The sequence below is a fragment of the Macaca nemestrina genome, chromosome 9 (assembly GCF_043159975.1).
Source record: "Macaca nemestrina isolate mMacNem1 chromosome 9, mMacNem.hap1, whole genome shotgun sequence".
Classification (NCBI taxonomy): Eukaryota; Metazoa; Chordata; class Mammalia; order Primates; family Cercopithecidae; genus Macaca; species Macaca nemestrina.
The window spans coordinates 65,489,220-65,508,149 of record NC_092133.1 but is presented as its reverse complement, the minus strand read 5'-3'; the positions used below and the strand labels follow the sequence as shown (position 1 = coordinate 65,508,149).

Below are 18,930 nucleotides of genomic sequence, written 5' to 3'. Positions count from 1 at the left end.
GCCAGGAGTTTGAGACCAGTCTGGCCAACATGGCAAAACCCTGTCTCTACAAAAAGGAAAATACAAAAATTAGACGGTGTAGTGGCACACACCTGTAATCCCAGCTACTTGGGAGGCTGAAGTACGAGAATCGCTTGAACCTGGAAGGCAGAGGTTGCAGTGAGCTGAGATCACACCACTGCACTCCAGCCTGGGCAACAGAGCGAGGCTCTGTCGCAAAAAAAAAAAAAAAAAAAAAAAAAAAAAAAAAGAAAAAGAAAAGAAAAATTATTAGAATTCAGTCATCTCATGGACATTTATAACAGAATTGTTTAAAAAGGAATAAATCACCAGGGCACAGTGGTACATGCCTGTACCTCCCAGCTACTCAGGAGGCTGTGATTGGAGGATTGCTTGGAAGATCCCCATCTCAAAAAATAAAAATAGTAATAATAATAATGATGTATATTTGTTGATAAGAGAAAGATATTCAAGACACTACTGAGTAAAAATGCAAATTAAAGAATACAGCTGGGCACGGTGGCTCATGCCTATAATCCCAGCATTTTGGAAGGCCAAGGCAGGAGGATTGCTTAAGCCCAAGAGTTCAAGACCAGCTTGGGCAACATAGTGAGACTCCATCTCTACAAAAAAATTAAAAACAGTAAGAAGAAAAAGCAATATCCATAATATGATCTAAACGCACATACATTAGTCTCAATGGTGGTGGAAATTCTGCTGACCTTTACTTCATTCTTTGTTCCTTATTGCCTTATTTTTTTTCTAAATAAGCAGCAGATACTGTTTTTATTAAAAAACAAAAACAAAAGAACTTGTAAGAGAAAACTAAAAGCCCTGAAAAATTATAGCTCATTCTGGAGTACTAAAGAATGATTGGGGAGGGATCTATCATAGGATTCTATTCTCCTCTACTTCTTTATCTGTCATACCCACAGTGTTTTCATTTACTTAGAAACTCCCACTCGCTCAGTACAATTAAGCTTAGAAGAGCGCTTTCAAGGTATTTTTAGATCTGCCGCAGAACATAATACCAGCCTAAGTGACACCATACCTGCTGTTTGAAGTACCTCCGGTCTTCCTCATCAACAAGCACTAAATTCAAAAAGTACCTTACTGAAAATTTTTTGTTCACATCTCTCATTGTTGGAGTTGGATCATATCCTGCTAAAAATAGTCTTATTGGAATGGATTCACCTGAAAGAGAAGGAATTTCCACTTAATTCTAAAGATGATTAAATATAGTCACATAACAGGTAGGACTAAGCACTATAGAGGTGACAATAATGCTTCACATCCTCACAAGATGCAAAAATAACAAAGACCAGGGTTTCTCATCCTCAGCAGTACTGATATTTTGGGCTGAATAATTCTTTGTTGTGGGGAGGGTCCTATCCTTTGTAGGATGTTTAGCAGCAACCCTGGCCTCTACCCACTAGATACCAGTAGTACTCTCCAAATGTAACAGCCAAAAAATATCTCCAGACAACATCACACATTCATTTTGGGGTGAAGTTGCCCGTAGACAAGAACTACTGTTCTAGAGTCAGAATACCTGGCTTCAAATCTCAACCACTCATTGGTTGTGTGATCTTGGACAAATCACTTACTCATTGTTTAAGTTCTTCATCTGTGAAATGGGGAATAACAATAGTATTCACAAGGAATGTGTAAGGACTATATGGGTTAATATACCTAAAGAACTCAAACAGTGCCAACAGATAAGTGCTCTATAAGTTGTTATCTTCTTTCATGAAGTTTACCATAATTTCTAATCATGTGTATAAATTCTTGAATGCTTGTTACTCATACATTCAAAGCTAAAAACGGACAGAATGATGACATCCTTTTATTACCAAAAAGACTGTTACTCAGATTCTCATTGCTTCTGTTTTCCTAAGGGTAATTATTTGCATATTCCTTTTTTTTTTTTTTTGAGATGGGAGTCTTGCTGTCGCCCAGGCTGGAGTGCAATGGCGCAATCTCGGCTCAGTGCAACCTCCACCTTCTGGGTTCATCCAATTCTCCTGCCTCAGCCTCCCGAGTAGCTGGGATTACAGGCGCCTGCCACCATGCCTAATTTTTTTTTTTTTTTTTTTTTTTTTGAGACGGAGTCTCACTCTGTCACCCAGGCTGGAGTGCAGTGGCGCCATCTTGGCTCACTGCAAGCTCCACCCCCCGGGTTCACGCCATTCTCCTGCCTCAGCCTCCCAAGTAGCTGGGACCACAGGTGACCGCCACCACGCCCGGCTAATTTTTTGTATTTTTTTTTTAGTAGAGACGGGGTTTCATCATGTTAGCCAGGATGGTCTTGATCTCCTGACCTCGTGATCCGCCCACCTCAGCCTCCCAAAGTGCTGGGATTACAGGTGTGAGCCACCGTGCCCGGCCTTTTTGTATTTTTAGTAGAGATGGGGTTTCACCATGTTGGCCAGGCTCACCGGTCTCAAACTCCTGACCTCAGGTGATCCACCCACCTTGCCCTCCCAAAGTGCTGGGATTACAGGAGTGAGCCACCACACCCAGCTTTTTCTTTTTCTTTTTTTTTTTTTGAGGCAGGATCTCCCTCTGTCAAGATGGCAGTGGTGCCATATTGGCTCACTGCAACCTTGCCTCCTGGGCTCAAGTGAACTTCCCACCTCAGCCTCCCAAGTAGCTGGGACCACAGGTGCGTGCCACCATGCCTGGCTAATTTTTGTATTTTTTATAGAAATGGGGTTTTGCCATGTTGCCCAGACTGGTCTCCAACTCCTGGGCTCAAGCAATACACCCACCTTGGCCTCCCAAAGTGGTAGGATTACCGTGCCCAGCCCTTGAATTTTTTTTTTTTTTTGAGATGGTGTGTCACTCTGTCTCCCATGATCTCAGCTCACTGCAACCTCCACCTCCCGGTTCAAGCGATTCTTCTGCCTCAGCCTCCCAAGTGGCTGGGATGACAGGCATGTACCACCACACCCAGCTAATTTTTGTATTTTTGGTAGAGACGGGGTTTTGCCACGTTGGCCAGGCTGGTCTTGAACTCCTGACCTCAAGCGATCCGCCCACCTCAGCCTCCCAAAGTGTTGGGATTACAGGCATGAGCCACCACACCTGGCCTGAATATTTTTTACGTAATAATTTTCTCATGCACACCAATTTGCTGAAAGATATAAAACTCACCATTTTACATAAAAACTGGTGGCTGCTGGAATTTTACAAAGTAATGTTGCATAATACAAGAGTACACATATAAGGGACCCAACCACCTAGCTCAAAGAGTTTTAGAGCACCTGACACTACATTGCCTCATCTACACTTGGCACTTAATAAATGGTACTGACTTTGTGATGTAAGTATAAACAGTGAAGAAAACCCAGACATAAATTTAAAATGATAAATACTGGCTTCATTGTCTCAGATACTGAAGATTATCTAGTAATGGAACTGCTTATTTTCTTGAGGGCTATAATGACTTCAAAAACCCACAGGAATTAAAGGTCAGCCACATTCCATTTTGTGGTCAGCAGGAGAAAAAAAGATTTACAAAGATCAACTATTGTATAATAGAAGACAATGAAAATATTACAAATTCAAAACTAGAGAATAGATACATATAACTATCTCTACTAAATCCTAAATTGAAACTGAAAAATCAAACCTTATTTCAGACTAGGAAGTATAATTACAGTCTTCTTTGAAGCTATACAAAGATGACCTTAAAAGCTATCATTATAAGAATGGTTTTAAGAATTCAAAGATACTTTCACACTAAACAAACACAAACAAAACTGCCATGAACACTGCTGTTTGCACTACACAAAAGTAGTAACTGAAAAGTATGTTACCTTTTACTGGTGCACCATCCATTATTTCATATTTGGCGATTGTTTCTGTTTCTGTTGTGGTACTGGGTCCTAGTGCAATAATGTAAATAATATTAATTTAAATATTCCAGAATATAATTACTAGCCTTATGTCTTCTTATTTTTCCACTACATTATTCTTTTTAGAGATGGTGTCTCGCTCTGTCACCCAAGCTAGAGTGCAGTGGTGCAATCATGGCTCGCCGCAGCCTCAACTTCCTGGGCTTAAGCAATCCTTCTGCCTCAGCCTCCCAAGTAGCTGAGATTACAGGTGTGTACCATCATGCCTGTTTTTTTTTTCAATTTTTGTAGAGATGGGTTCTCAATATATTGCCCAGGCTGGTCTCAAACTCCTGAACTCAAGCAATCCTCCCACCTAAGCCTCCTGAGTAGCTGGGACTACAGGCGTGCACTATCATGCCCGGCTAATTTTTGCATTTTTTGGGATAGAGATGGGGTTTCACCATGATGCCCAGGCTGGTCTTGAATTCTTTGGGTTCAGGTGATCTGCCCGCCTCAGCCTCCCAAAGTAGTGGGATTACAGGTGAGCAACTGCACCTGGCCAACAATTTCTTTTTAAACAACAAAGGAGAATTTGAAGTGATTTTAAAATCACTAAATTTACGAGCAAGTAGAAACATGGAGATTAAGAAATCACATATGGGTGTACATGTTCTCAGGACCTCTTGAGATCATGCCTTGGGTAAGAATTTTATTTTAAAATAAAATAATATTAATAAATCACAGATGTTTTAAATTATGAATACTGACTATAAATTCTTATAAAGTGTTGCCTAAAATTATTTTCAGCAAAAAAAACAACAATGTTAGAGGACAAAGTAAGTTTATATATTAAAATTAAAGAGCAGGGATGAACCAATACATGCTATCGGGACAACTGGTCAGCCATCTGGAAAAACGTAAAGGTGATACATATCTCACTTCTTTTTTTTTTTTTTTGAGACGGAGTCTTGCTCTGTAGCCCGGGCTGGAGTGCAGTGGCCAGATCTCAGCTCACTGCAAGCTCCGCCTCCCGGGTTTACGCCATTCTCCTGCCTCAGCCTCCTGAGTAGCTGGGACTACAGGCGCCCGCCACCTCGCCTGGCTAGTTTTTTGTATTTTTAGTAGAGACGGGGTTTCACGGTGTTAGCCAGGATGGTCTCGATCTCCTGACCTCGTGATCCGCCCGTCTCGGCCTCCCAAAGTGCTGGGATTACAGGCTTGAGCCACCGCGCCCGGCCCTCACTTCTTATATCACAACACATTTCAAATGAATTAAAATTTTAAAAATGAAACAAAATCCCTAAACCACAATGTATTACTTCAGTAGAATCAAGCACAGAAAATTATTTTTAGAACTTCAATGTGAAAAAGACCTTTCTAACCATGGCATAAAACCCAGAGGCCATAAAATGAAAAACTGATAAATCTGACTACATAAACATCAATAACTTCTACATGGCATAAACCACCACAAACAAGACAAGCAAGGGAAATTTTTGCTACCCTTAATATTAGAAAAAGGAATTCAGGGCACAATGGCTCACACCTGTAAACCCAGCAATTTGGGATGCTGAGGCAGGAGGATCGCTGAGTCCAGGAGTCTGAAACCAGCCTGGGCAACATAGTGACACCCTGTCTCTACAAAAAATAAAAAATTAGCTGGGTGTGGTGGCATGCGCCTGTGGTCCCAGCTACCCACAACGCTGAGGTTGGAGGACTGCTCAAGTCCAGGAGTTCAAGGCTGCAGTGAGCTATAACTGTACCATTGCACTCCAGCCTGGGCGACAGTGTGAGACCCTGTCTCAAAAAGAAGGGTGGAGGGGGATTGATTTCTCTAATACATAGTTTCTACAAATAAGTAAGAAAAAGAATATAATAATCCAATAGATAATGGGGCAAAGAATATGAATGGCTTACAGAAAATAAAAATTGTTTTTATTCATATGAAGAGATGTTCATCTTCAATAAGAAAACTGAAAATTAAAACTACAATGGAATATATTAATTAGCTTGACTGTGATAATCATTTCATAATGTAAACATTCCATCATACACCTTGAATACTGAAAATTTTTATTTGCCAACTATACCTCAATAAAGCAGTGGGGGAAAAAGAAACCTTAAGAAAAATCCCAAAACTACAATGGAGTAGTATCTCCCCCTTACCCATCAAACTGGCTAAAAGTTTTTACAGCATTGTGCTCAGGAGAATATGGGGGAAAAGAGGCACTCTCCTACATTCACTACTGATAGCAATGCAAAGTGGTATAATCCCTAAAGAAGACTTACTGATAACATGCATCAAAATTATAAATGGCCAGGTGCAATGGCTTATGCCTGTAATCATTTAACACTTTGGGAGGCAGAGGTAGGAGGACAGTTTGAGCCTAGGAGCTCGAGACCAGCCTTGGCAACATAGTGAGACCCTGTTTGCCACAAAAGGGTGGAAGAATTATAAATAAATATACTGTTTAACCTGTGAATTCCACTTCTAAGATTTTATCTTGCACACATGTCTGCACACGTGCAAAATGACATTATTTGCAATAGCAAAAGACTGGAAACAACCTGTATGTCCACAAACAGCAGACTGGTTCAATTCTAGTGTATCAATAAAACGGAAAACTATTAAAAAGATAAAGTATTCTACACATTAGTATGGAAAGTTCTCTAAGATGCACTACTAAGTGGCAGAGCAAAGTATTCATTATACACCACCATTTAAGTAAAAAGGGGTTTGTGTTATACATAGGTGTTTGCCTGTATACATAATAACTAATTGGAAAGTTTTGGTTTTTGTTCTTTTTTGGAATGGTCTCACTCTGTTGCCCAGGCTGAAGTGCAGTGGTTATTCACAGGCACAATCCCACTACTGATCAGCACAGGAGTTTTGACCTGCTCCACTGAGGATTTTTAAACTTATAATAAACATATTACCTATGAGTAGCTAGAGTACAGAAATAAGATACTTTTTACTGTATACTCTTTTACATTTTATTTTTGAACCATGTGAATTTATTACCTATTAAAAAATTTACTTTTTATAAAAAATAAATTCCGGACAATCAAAAATTAATTTTAAAAAAAGCATTAAATAATTTACTGTCAGTAATATTAACTAGCAAAATTAGTACTCAATGTGGATATCAAATTAATTATGTTTAAACAATACTTTAAGATTTTAAAAATGTCAACTAAAATAATTTTAATTTACATACTCTTTTCAACTTACCAATTCCTGTGATCTCTTTTTTGATCAGCTGTAACTCCATATGTTGTATTTTTATTCTTACTAATAAGAAGTAAATTTTTCCAACAATCACATCCTTTAAATGATACCTATTGGGGAAGAACGTATCTCACTAAATATCAGTTTAAAAACAAGCAAAAAGAGTGAACTATGTCCTAAAAGATTTTGATAGACATCTTTAGTATAATTATTTAAGGATACCATTTTGAGGCTCAGCACAGTGGCTCATGCTTGTAATCCTAGCACTTTGGAAGGCCGGGGTGGGCGGATCGCTTGAGGTCAGGAGTTCAAGACCATCCTGGCCAACATGGTGAAACCCTGTCTCTACTAAAAATACAAAAATTAGCTGGGCATGGTGGCACATGCTTGTGATACCTGCTACTTGGGAGACTGAGGCAGGAGGACTGCTTGAACCCAGGAGGTGAAGGCTGCAGTGAGCCTAATCGCACCACTGCACTCCAGCTTGGGTGACAGAGTGAGACTCCATCTCAAAAAAAAAAAAAAAGTACTATTTTGAGCTCTTTCCTGGCCGCTGCTGAGTTGCACGGAGGTGGCGGCTTGGGTGCATTCAAGATTCAGCTTCACTCACTGCCATGGCTGAGGAAGGCATTGCTGCTGGAGTATACGTATAATGGGCGTTACTACTGCTTTACAAGAGGTGCTGAAGACCACCCTCATCCATGATGGCCTAGCATGTGGAGTTTGCAAAGCTGCCAAAGCCTTAGACAGGCACAAAGCTCATCTTTGCGTGCTTGCATCTAATTGTGATGAGCCCATGTATGTTAAGTTGGTGGAGGCCCTTTGTGCTGAACCCCAGTTGATGACAAGAAACTGGGGAATGTGTAAGCCCCTATAAAACTGACAGACGGGGGAAACCCCATAAAGTGGTCGGCTGCAATTCTGCAGTAGTTAAGAACTATGGCAAGGAATCTCAGGCCAGTATGTCATCAAAGAATACTTCAAATGAATAAATAAAACTTTGGCTCACCAGAAAAAAAAAAAAAAAAAACCATTTTGATTATTCATATTGTTTAGTGTTCTTTTTTTCAAAAAAGTACTCATCGTTTCACTATGCAAATAAGGAATCAAACTTTTACTTGACTACCTCAGAGAGAGTAATTACCCTGGGTAACTGTTCCAGCTGGGCTCAGTGGCTCATACCTGTAATCCCAGCACTTTGGGAGGCCCAAAGCAACAAGACTGCTTGAACCCAGGAGTTTGAGACCAGTCTAGGCAACATGGTGAGATGTAATCTCTTCTAAAATTAGCTGGGTGGTGCAAAATTAGTGGCACATGCCTGTGATCCAAGGTACCCAGGAGCTGAGGTGAGATGATAATTTGAGCCTGGGAGATTGAGGCTGCAGTGTCCCATGATTATGCCACTAAACTCCAGCCTGGGTGACAGAGCCAGACTCTTTCTCAAAACACACACACACACACAAAAATGCTTGAAATATTTGGCATATGAAGATATTTTCAACATTAAAAGACACAGTTTGGTGTCATTATTACTCAAGTTCTACAAGAGTGCAGCTAACATAAATCATCTGCCCACAAAGACAAAGTAAAAGAGACTACCTACATGGGTTGAGTCTGCTGTTGTTATATCTAATACCCAAAGGTCGCTCCCACATACCTTGTAACGATGTGGTAATAAACTTAGGAATCCCTATAATATCCAGAGGACTTTTTAGCCTCCTCCCAGGTTTGGCTCTCAAAATCGTATCTGAAGAGTTGATTAATATAATTATGTCAGGCCGGGCACGCCTGTAATCCCAGTACTTTGGGAGGCCAAGGTGGGCAGATCACCTGAGGTCAGGAGTTCAAAACCAGCCTGGCCAACATGGTGAAACCCCATCTCTACTAAAACTACAAAAATTAGCCAGGCGTGGTGGCACATGCCTGTCATCCCAGCTACTCGGGAGGCTGAGGCAGGAGAATCGCTTGAACTCAGGAGGTAGAGGTTGCAGTGAGCTGAGATCGTACCACTGCACTCTAAACTGGACGACAGAGATTCTGACTCTAAAAAAAGTAAATAAATAAAAATATGCTGGGCGCAGTGGCTCACGCCTATAATCCCAGCACTTTGGGAGGCCGAGGCGGGTAGATCACGAGGTCAGGAGTTTGAGACTAGCCTGACGAACGTGGTAAAACCCCGTCTCTACTAAAAATACAAAAATTAGCCGGGCATGGTGGCGGGCACCTGTAATCCCAGCTACTCAGGAGGCTGAGGCAGGAGAATCCCTTGGAACCAGGAGGCAGCGGATGCAGTGAATTGAGATTACACCATTGCAGTCCAGCCTGGGTGACAGAGCAAAACTCAAACAAACAAACAAACTCTCCGTGTGTGTGTGTGTGTGTGTGTGTGTGTGTGTGTGTGTGTGTGTAAAATTAAGTCAGTCTGAAGGGAAGCTTCAGTGGTAAGTTTCAGGTCCTAAACTATTTGATAATTTCATCAACAATATAATTTTAAGATTCTGAAGGTCATATGTATTACATTTTCAGTGATATAAACCTGGGAGTGACAACCAATAAAAATAATGTAACAAAAGACTGGGGTAGGAGGGGGATAATACAGGGTACATCCATTTCTTAAACAAACTTTAATAAAAAAAAAAAAAAACAGAAGGGAAACCTATAAATTAAAAAATTTAAGGCTCAAACAACCAAACGCAATGTGTGGCCCTTGTTTTGATATTGATTTGAACAAAGCATGTGAAAAAAGAAAGATATCTGTGAGCCAATTAGGGAAATGTGAATACTGCCTGGGTGTATGAAGATATTAAGAAATTACTAATATTTTTAGATATTAGAGTATTGTAGTTATATTTAGAATGATATATAACTTTTTTAAACTTTTTTTCTGAATAGACACAGAAAACAAGCTTGTCATATAACATTTAAATAAGAGATAAGTAAAGTCAATACATAATTTCATCCTGTACAGATAACCACTGTTAACAACAGAATATCATTGCAGACTCTTTTCTATTTATATCAAAATACATGAGTATTTTACAGAAATGAAATAGTACTACACACACGGTTTTTATGGCTAACTTTTTCAGTTAATAATATCATGGACATGCTTCTGGAGAACTAAATACACATGTCTCAACCTTTTTTTTTTTTTTTTTTTGAGATGGAGTCTCGCTCTGTCACCCAGGCTGGAGTGTAGTCACGCGATCTCAGCACACTGCAACCTCTGCCTCACAGGTTCAAGCAATTCTCCTCCCTCAGCCTCCCGAGTAGCTGGGATTATAGGTGTGCGCCACGACACCCATCTACTTTTTGTATTTTCAGTAGAGACGGGGTTTCTCCATGTTGGCCAGGCTGGTCTCAAACTCTTGACCTCAGACGATCCGCCCACCTTGGCCTCCCAAAGTGCTGGGATTACAGGCACGAGCCACTGCACCTGGCCTCAATCTTTTTAACCCTTCTTTAGCATTCCACAGTATGGTTGGACCATAATTTATTTAACTGTTATAATACCAGTGGGCATTTAAATGGCAATCTTTTGTTCATATAAGTAATGTTTCTGAGAACATCTTAGTCCATGTATAAAATAATACAACTTCCCATAGGTTATAGTGAAGCATATTCCAGATATATAATTTGATAAAATGATATAAAATTTTATGGGTTAAATTAAGTCTGGAATTTGCTTCACTATAACCTATGGGGAGTATGAGAGCTGAATACAGATAAACCAGATTGTGTACTGATAACTGTTGGAGCTGGGCAATGGGTACATGAGGATTCATTATATTACTCAGTATACTGTTCAAATATTTTAGTATATGCTTGAAATTTCCCATAATAAAGTTTAAAAAGGCATTAAACACAAAGTATGAGCCAGTTTTGCAAAAATACAACATATATAAACATATATACCTTCCCCCTCCCCCCATGGAATGATATACAAGGGGACATTAACAGTGATATAAGTGGTAAAGGTGAAAATATGTTAAAAGAGATGGCCAGGATGGGGTAATGTCAAGCCAGTAAGATAAACTGTATCCTCAGAAGGATTGGCTGCCTTCTGAGATGGTGACATCCTCTACACGAAGTGGCCAAGCAGAGATTCATCAGCAATAGAACATAAAAGACACCTTTACTGGGTGGAAGCCAGACCAAACTCCTAAAATTTATTTTAGCTCAGAGATCCCGTTGATCTGTTAACATCAGTCAATTCTATCCTTACTTTGACCAATTGACAAAGACTTGAAAAGTTAATTTTTGAATTTTCCCGAACAACTTATCTGCGAAAGGTTCTTACTTTGATTTATTATATTCAAATTCTATATGTAGACAATCTTCAATGCCCACTTCCATCTTAATAGAGTTGTTAACATCAGGATAGGTGGCAAGCTGGTGAACAATAAGATCATATTCTTTTACCAAATCTGTCAGTCTTCTCACTATTGTCACTTTAAGAAAATACCTACAAAGTTAAAAGAGAGGATGAGTTAAATCACCTATAATAAATTTTCATGTTTTAAATTAGCAAACATTAACCGCAACTAAGCCTTCTCCTTGCTGGACCTCCTTTGGGATCAACTTACTTCACTACTTCACAAAGGAGTTCCAATTTTCTTTAATGCCCCCGACATAAAAAAAAATACAAAGTTCAATTTTAAGAATAGTGTAAATACTTTACAGATGAGTTTGGAGGGCTGTAATCAAGCCTACTTGAGGAAACCTCTTCAGATCACTTCTTTAAGGAACTGCTATTTGAAATTTGGGTTGTCAAACCCAGTTCCAGATAGATAATGCCGAATTAAACAGAGGAAGCAGGATCTCGGACCTGATGCATTCAGATTAATATCCTCAAATGCCCTGGACTCTTGAGGCATCCCTGGCTTCCTGCATACAGACTCAGTGAAGGGAAAGGACACTGAATTGAGAGGTTAGAAAACTAGGTTCCTACTCCTGTTCTGCCATCCACTACTTGTGTCATTTTAGATGTATCAGAGCCTCTCTGGTACTCCAGATTACTTCTGAACCATATACTAAATGAGATTTTCTGGGAAACTAGTGGTTTTCGAAGGTAATTCAGTTTACATGACAAATGAAGTACATAAGGGACAATGCATACCAGGGAAGTGTATAACTGAAATGTCTCATAGCAATGTTGTCTAATTCTATAATGTTAGAACGCTCTATTAACTCAAATCAGCATTAGCCAAAGTATGTGACGGAATTTTAAAAAATCTTAAATCTTCCAATCTAGAACTATAATTAGAGGTTCAAATAAGGTATCAACAGTAGTTACTACTTTCTGGTTTTGATTCTGTTTACAGTTTATAATACACATTCATACCTCAAGCGGACATTGGCACCGATGTAAGATTCATATGGCTTTTCAACTTGCATAAATTCAAAATCATAACTTCTGCTCTGAGTCAGTTCTCCAGGTAAGGCTAGTTCTTTCACTAGGTTTACAAATTCATGAGTATTACTCTTGTCATTGAAAAGCTCTAAAAATTTTAAAAGGCAGAAAGACCAATTATTTAATATCCATTTCAATAAGACCCAAATGTCTACTTCAAACGCAATTTTTACCAAAAGAATTATTGAGTTTATCTCCAATAAACTAGACCTATGCTCTGAATTCCATTATCCTTTTTATAATTATACTTCATGTAGGCATAAAAGATTGTGTCAAGTGGCATAGCACAATGAAAATTTCTATTAAAAATGAGTTCATTCCTTTGATGTAGTTGGGGCTCTCCCAATATGAAGCCATTTGACACATTACCAGCAATTATTTGAACTTCCCCCAGACAAGGCAAAAATTCTATTTTGCTTTAGTTAGGCAACTATATTGCTTTCATAAAATTACAAAACACAAAAAGACTAAAACCAACTATCAATTACTACAACTTGCCTTTCGGTCAGAATAGACATATAAATACACTCTCAGTCAGAATAGATATATAAACAAATATCTACCCATTCCAATTCTGAAACTTTAAAAATGTACAGTGAAACTTAGCTAAATTTGAAGCCTAGTTATGTAGACAGTATTATAAAGACATATTTTCCTTTCTCTTGTGAATCTGCAGTATAGAAAGATGTATATACAGTTTAACTCCCTACTAAATAAAGCATGTATCTGAAATAATGTATGGAAATGTACATAAGTTGATCTAAGTCAAGAAGAAACTACACCTTTCCTTCTGACATGGAATTTTGTGTTGACACAGGTGAGTCTGGCTACAGGCACACACTAGATCAGGAAGACAAATGGCATGGGTAATTAGAAGATGAAGAATGAAGGTGAGGCTGCTAATTATAAGAATGGTGAAAAATGTAGGCAGACGAAAATTTCAGCAGGTCAACTAATTTACTTGAATTATTTTTCAAGGCCGGTAGTTTCATATATATCATGAAATGATAAAATTATTTCATACAAGTCAAAGAAACACAATTTAATATAGTTATAAAGTAAGTCCTCTCTTTTATTATGCAAAATCAATTCCTTCCTTCTACAAAGCTAAGCTGTAATTCAATTATTTCAGTGCAAAATCCAACCCTCTTCAAATTCAGTTATCACAGAAAAAGAAGTAATACTATTTTAAAACTCACCAATTTGACCTACAAATTCAATTCTAATTCCTTGGTGCTCTAGCCTCTTTCCAGGTTGCTTAAAGGCTAGGTTTACCTGCCAAAACATGAAATTATAAGAGATGTTAACAATCCTTTGAGTGGGCCTACAAGTAGCTTCCTTTCAGATGAATGCAATATATAAATACTTCAGGTATTCATTTATGAAGTTCGAGACACCACCACATACCTAAATCAGGATGATGTTATACCACCAGAGAAGGTGTAATTTATTTATACACAATCGTGGGTGAACTCTTACTTACATCAACACAAAGTCTGCTTTGTTAAGAAGGAATCCTTAATAGCTGGAGAACTATAAAAAGACTCAAAGAAAGGAACAGCCTTCAACTATTCATACTTATTTTCTGATCAAACAAATAATTCTATGACTAATAAAAGCATATTAATGTGAGGTAATTACTAATTTCAAGAACTGACCTAAAAACAGATGCAATTCCAGGACATTTAAATCAAGCAAGACTAACATCCACACAACTAGGACTATATTATGGACAATGCTCAGAAATTTGTGGGTCAAATCATAGCTTCATACTTATTGTAACTGATGTATCACTTCCAGTTTTCTGTAACCAATATATTATTATAATTCCTAACCTTAAAAGCAGTGCCTTTTGTCCTGAGTCTGCTACCCACCATAAAAACAGAATGCCTAAAGATTTAAATTCAAGTATGATTTATCTTATATACTTTCCCGCCCCCTACCCCAGAAAGGACTCTGTTGCTTAAGCTGGAGTGCAGTGGCACAATCTTAGCTTACTGCAGCCTCAACCTCTTGGGCTCAAATGATCCTCCTTCCTCAGCCTCCCAAAGTGCTAGAAGTACAGGCATGAGCTACTGCACCTGGCCATTATCTTACATACTTTTGGAGTAAAGTATATAATCTCAAAATCCCTAAACTCATATATCTGCCAAGTGGAAATCTTAAATATACACACACACACATTTTAAGAGATAGAGTCTCACTCTGTCACCCAGGCTGGAGGACAGTGGCATGATTATTGCTCACTACAGCTTTGAATCCCTAGGGTTAAGTGATCCTCCTGCCTCAGCCTCCAAACAGCTGGGACTCTAGGGATGCATAACTATGCAGGCTAATTAAAAAAATATTTTTTGGCCGGGCGCGGTGGCTCAAGCCTGTAATCCCAGCACTTTGGGAGGCCAAGACGGGCGGATTACGAGGTCAGGAGATCGAGACCATCCTGGCTAACACGGTGAAACCCTGTCTCTACTAAAAAATACAAAAAACTAGCCGGGCGAGGTGGCAGGTGCCTGCAGTCCCAGCTACTCGGGAGGCTGAGGCAGGAGAATGGCGTAAACCCGGGAGGCGGAGCTTGCAGTGAGCTGAGATCCGGCCACTGCACTCCAGCCTGGGCGATAGACCGAGACTCCACCTCAAAAAAAAAAAAAAATTTTTTTTTGTAAAGATGAGGTCTCACTATATTGCCCACGCTGGTCTCAAATTCCTGGCCTCAAGCAGTTCTGCCACGTTGGACTCCCAAAGTGCTGGGCTTATAGCCATGTGCCACTGTGCTGGCCACAAACTCATCTTTAAGATCTACCCAGAATTCTTTTTGTTTGTTTTAGACAGTTTTGCTCTTGTTGCCCAGGCTAGAGTGCAGTGGCACCATCTTGGCTCACCGCAACCTCCATATCCCAAGTTCAAGCGATTCTCCTGCCTCAGCCTCCCAAGTAGCTGGGATTACAGGCATGTGCCACCACGCCCAGCTAATTTGTATTTTTAGTAGAGATAGGGTTTCATTATGTTGGTTAGGCTGGTGTCAAACTCCTGACCTCAGGTGACCCACCCACCTCGGCCTCCCAAAGTGCTGGGATTACAGGCATGAACCACCACGCCCGGCCAGATCTACGAAGAATTCTCCACCATTCTTAGAGAGAATGGTAAATTGGCTATACCACCATTTACCTGCTAAATCCCCTATATGGTCATATAGGTTGTTTCTCAATTGTCTTTCTTGATAACACTCTTCTTCTATAAATATTACCTGAGACAGTCAAGGATACAACTTCACATTGCTTGGCGTGGGAGTCAGGACTCCATTTAAGTACCATTAGTTCACTGTGAGATGACCAGGGTCTAGACTTGAAGCCAGCCTGCCCCTATGATGGGTGCTTCTCTGCATGTGTTTACAGTCCTACCTGGTTCTCATTCTCTAAGGTTCTGGTTGTATTTTGTATATTCATGTATTCACTTGCTCATTGAATGTACCCAGCCCTGTGCTGGCTACTACTGAAAAGTGTATGTAGTCTGATAATATAATCTTACCCTCAAAGAAGAGAGAAATCAGAAAAAGCAAAGAAAAAGTAGAGAATCAGGTGGAGTCTCAAGATATTGCCCAGGCTGGTCTCGAAAACCTGGCCTCAAGCAATCCTGTTTCAAGCGACCATACCCAGTCAAATTTATAACTTTTCAATTTGAGAAAGATATCTGTAAACTGTATATGTTAGAAATAAAATTCCAAGCTAGGTGTGGTGGCTCATGCCTATAATTTCAGCACTTTGGGAGGCAGAGGCAGGAAGACTGCCTAAGGTCAGGAGTTCGAGATGAGCTTGGACAATATAGCGAGACTCCATCTCTACTAAAAATTGAAAAAAAAAAAATTAGCTGGGCATTGGGGCACGTGTGCCTGTAGTCCCAGCTACTAGGGAGGCTGTGGCAGGAGGAGCGCTTGACCCTAGGAGGTCAAAGGTGCAATGAGCTAAGATTGCACCACTGCACTCCAGCCTGGACAATAGGGCAAGACCTTGTCTCAAACAAAAAAAGAAAAAAAAAGGCCAGGCACTGTGGCTCATGCCTGTAATCTTAGCACTTTGGGAGGCCAAGGACAGTGGATCACTTGAGGTCAGGAGTTCCAGACCAGCCTGGGGTGAAACCCCATCTCTACTAAAAATACAAAAATTAGCTGTGCATGGTGGCACATGCCTGTAATCCCAGCTACTTGTGAGGCTGAGGCAGGAGAATCACTTGAACCCGGGAGGCAGAGGTTGCAGTGAGCCACTGCACTCCAGCCTGGGCAACAGAGCAAGACTCTATCTCCCAAAAAAAAAAAAAAAAACACATTTAAGAATCAGGTAGGATCCTTTTTCATACAAAAAAGCATACTTCCAGGTTTATTTATTTGAGCCCAAGAGGTTGAGGCTGCAGTAAGCTAAGATTGTGCCACTGTACTCCAGCTTAAGCAACAGAGTCCTTTCTGGGGTGGGGGGCGGGAAAGTATATAAGATGAATCATACTTGAATTTAAATCTTTAGGCATTCTGTTTTTATGGTGGGTAGCAGACTCAGGACAAAAGGCACTGCTTTTAAGGTTAGGAATTATAATTATTACTATTATTATTTTGAGACGGAGTATCACTCTGTCGCCCAGGCTGGTGTGCAGTGGCACAATCTTGGCTCGCTGCAAGCTCCACCTTCCAGGTTCACACCATTCTCCTGCCTCAGCCTCCTGAGTAGCTGGGACTACAGGTGCCCGCCACCACACATGGGTAATTTTTTGTATTTTTAGTAGAGACGGGGTTTCACCGTGTTAGCCAGGATGGTCTCGAACTCCTGACCTCGTGATCCGCCCGCCTCAGCCTCCCAAAGTGCTGGGATTACAGGTATGAGCCACCGTGCCCAGCCGTTTATTCTTTACTGTAACGAATGCTGGTAATGTAACTTTTAAAAGCTTTTCTTAATGTTTCTCAAAAGATAATAGAAATCAAGGACCAAGAAAAAGAGGTCCAATTACTTCTGTCTGTGAACTGCATAGATTAAAATATTCATCTTCTGTATCTTCCCTATCTTATAACCAATATAAGTTAGTTACTTGCCTTCAAAATAACTCAGAAAAAAGCAAACTGTGATACACCATATGATGGAATATTATTAAAAGTTTAAAAACAATAATGATAAAGAATTTTTAATGACGTGGGAAGATGTGCATGATGTGTTATGTGAACAAAGCATGGTTAAATTGTATACAAGTATATGCCGATCATATTTTTCAAACTACAGAAGAAAATAGGTTTTTTTTTTGTTTTTTTTTTTTGTTTGTTTTTTTGATACGGAGTCTCGCTCCGTCGCCCAGGCTGGAGTGCGGTGGTGCAATCTCGGCTTACTGCGAGCTCCGCCTCTCCGCTTCCCGGGTTCATGCCGTTCTCCTGCCTCAGCCTCCCGAGCAGCTGGGACTACAGGCGCCCGCCACAATGCCCGGCTAATTTTTTGTATTTTTAGTAGAGACGGGGTTTCACCGTGTTAGCCAGGATGGTCTCAATCTCCTGACCTCGTGATCCGCCTGCCTCAGCCTCCCAAAGTGCTGGGATTACAGGTGTGAGCCACTGCGCCCGGCCCAAGAAAATACCCTTAACAGCAGTTACTTCTGGAATGAATATTGATTATGGGTAACTGTTTTCTTCTCTGGTTTTTAAGTTTTTGTTTTGTTTTATTTTTTGTAGGCAGGTCTTGTGCAGTGGCACCATCATCACTCACTGCAGCCTCAATCTCCCAGACTCAAGTCATTCTCCCATCTCAGCCTCCCAAATAGCTGAAACTACAGGCACATGCCACCATGCCTGGCTAATTTTTTTTATACTTACTATGTTGCCCAGGCTTCTTTAAAACAAAAAAAGACAAAAAATACTATTAAAGTCAGAAAAATATTTAAGAAAGAAAAGTAGTACTTAAACAGGCTTAACATTAAAAATTTTATATTTGAACCACAAATAATAAAACAAGCATAATCTCAGCTATTTCAAAAGCCAAGCAGTAATTTGAACTATCCTCTAATCTGTACCAATAAAGCATATAGGAAAAAACTGTACTTTTGAAAATAATCTATATGGCAGCAGTTTTTAAGAAGGACTTTATTTGAACATGGCTTTATCTGATATTTTTTAAATTTACAGTTCTTCAAAAACCATCATGAAACCACACTATTAAAGTAGAAATGGCCGGGCACGGTGGCTCAAGCCTGTAATCCCAGCACTTTGGGAGGCCGAGACGGGCGGATCACGAGGTCAGGAGATCGAGACCATCCTGGCTAACACGGTGAAACCCCATCTCTACTACAAAATACAAAAAACTAGCCGGGCGTGGTGGCGGGTGCCTGTAGTCCCAGCTACTTGGGAGGCTGAGGCAGAATGGTGTGAACCCGGGAGGCGGAGCTTGCAGTGAGCTGAGATCCGGCCATTGCACTTCAGCCTGGGC

At 40.1% G+C, this 18,930-nt stretch overlaps 1 protein-coding gene across 2 annotated transcripts in view; it reads right to left on the bottom strand.

Moving 5' to 3' along the window:
- LOC105466102 (VPS26 retromer complex component A) overlaps positions 1–18,930 on the bottom strand; it is a 52,393-nt gene that overhangs the window by 3,337 nt on the left and 30,126 nt on the right. For both annotated transcript variants that reach the window (XM_024788012.2, XM_011715038.3), the window contains exons 3-8: positions 13,684–13,759; positions 12,416–12,572; positions 11,372–11,536; positions 7,075–7,181; positions 3,822–3,890; positions 1,052–1,194 (exon numbers count right to left, since the gene is read on the bottom strand). In XM_024788012.2, the coding sequence (XP_024643780.1) occupies positions 1,052–1,194; positions 3,822–3,890; positions 7,075–7,181; positions 11,372–11,536; positions 12,416–12,572; positions 13,684–13,759 (717 nt within the window). The remainder of the gene's footprint in view (positions 1–1,051; positions 1,195–3,821; positions 3,891–7,074; positions 7,182–11,371; positions 11,537–12,415; positions 12,573–13,683; positions 13,760–18,930) is intronic.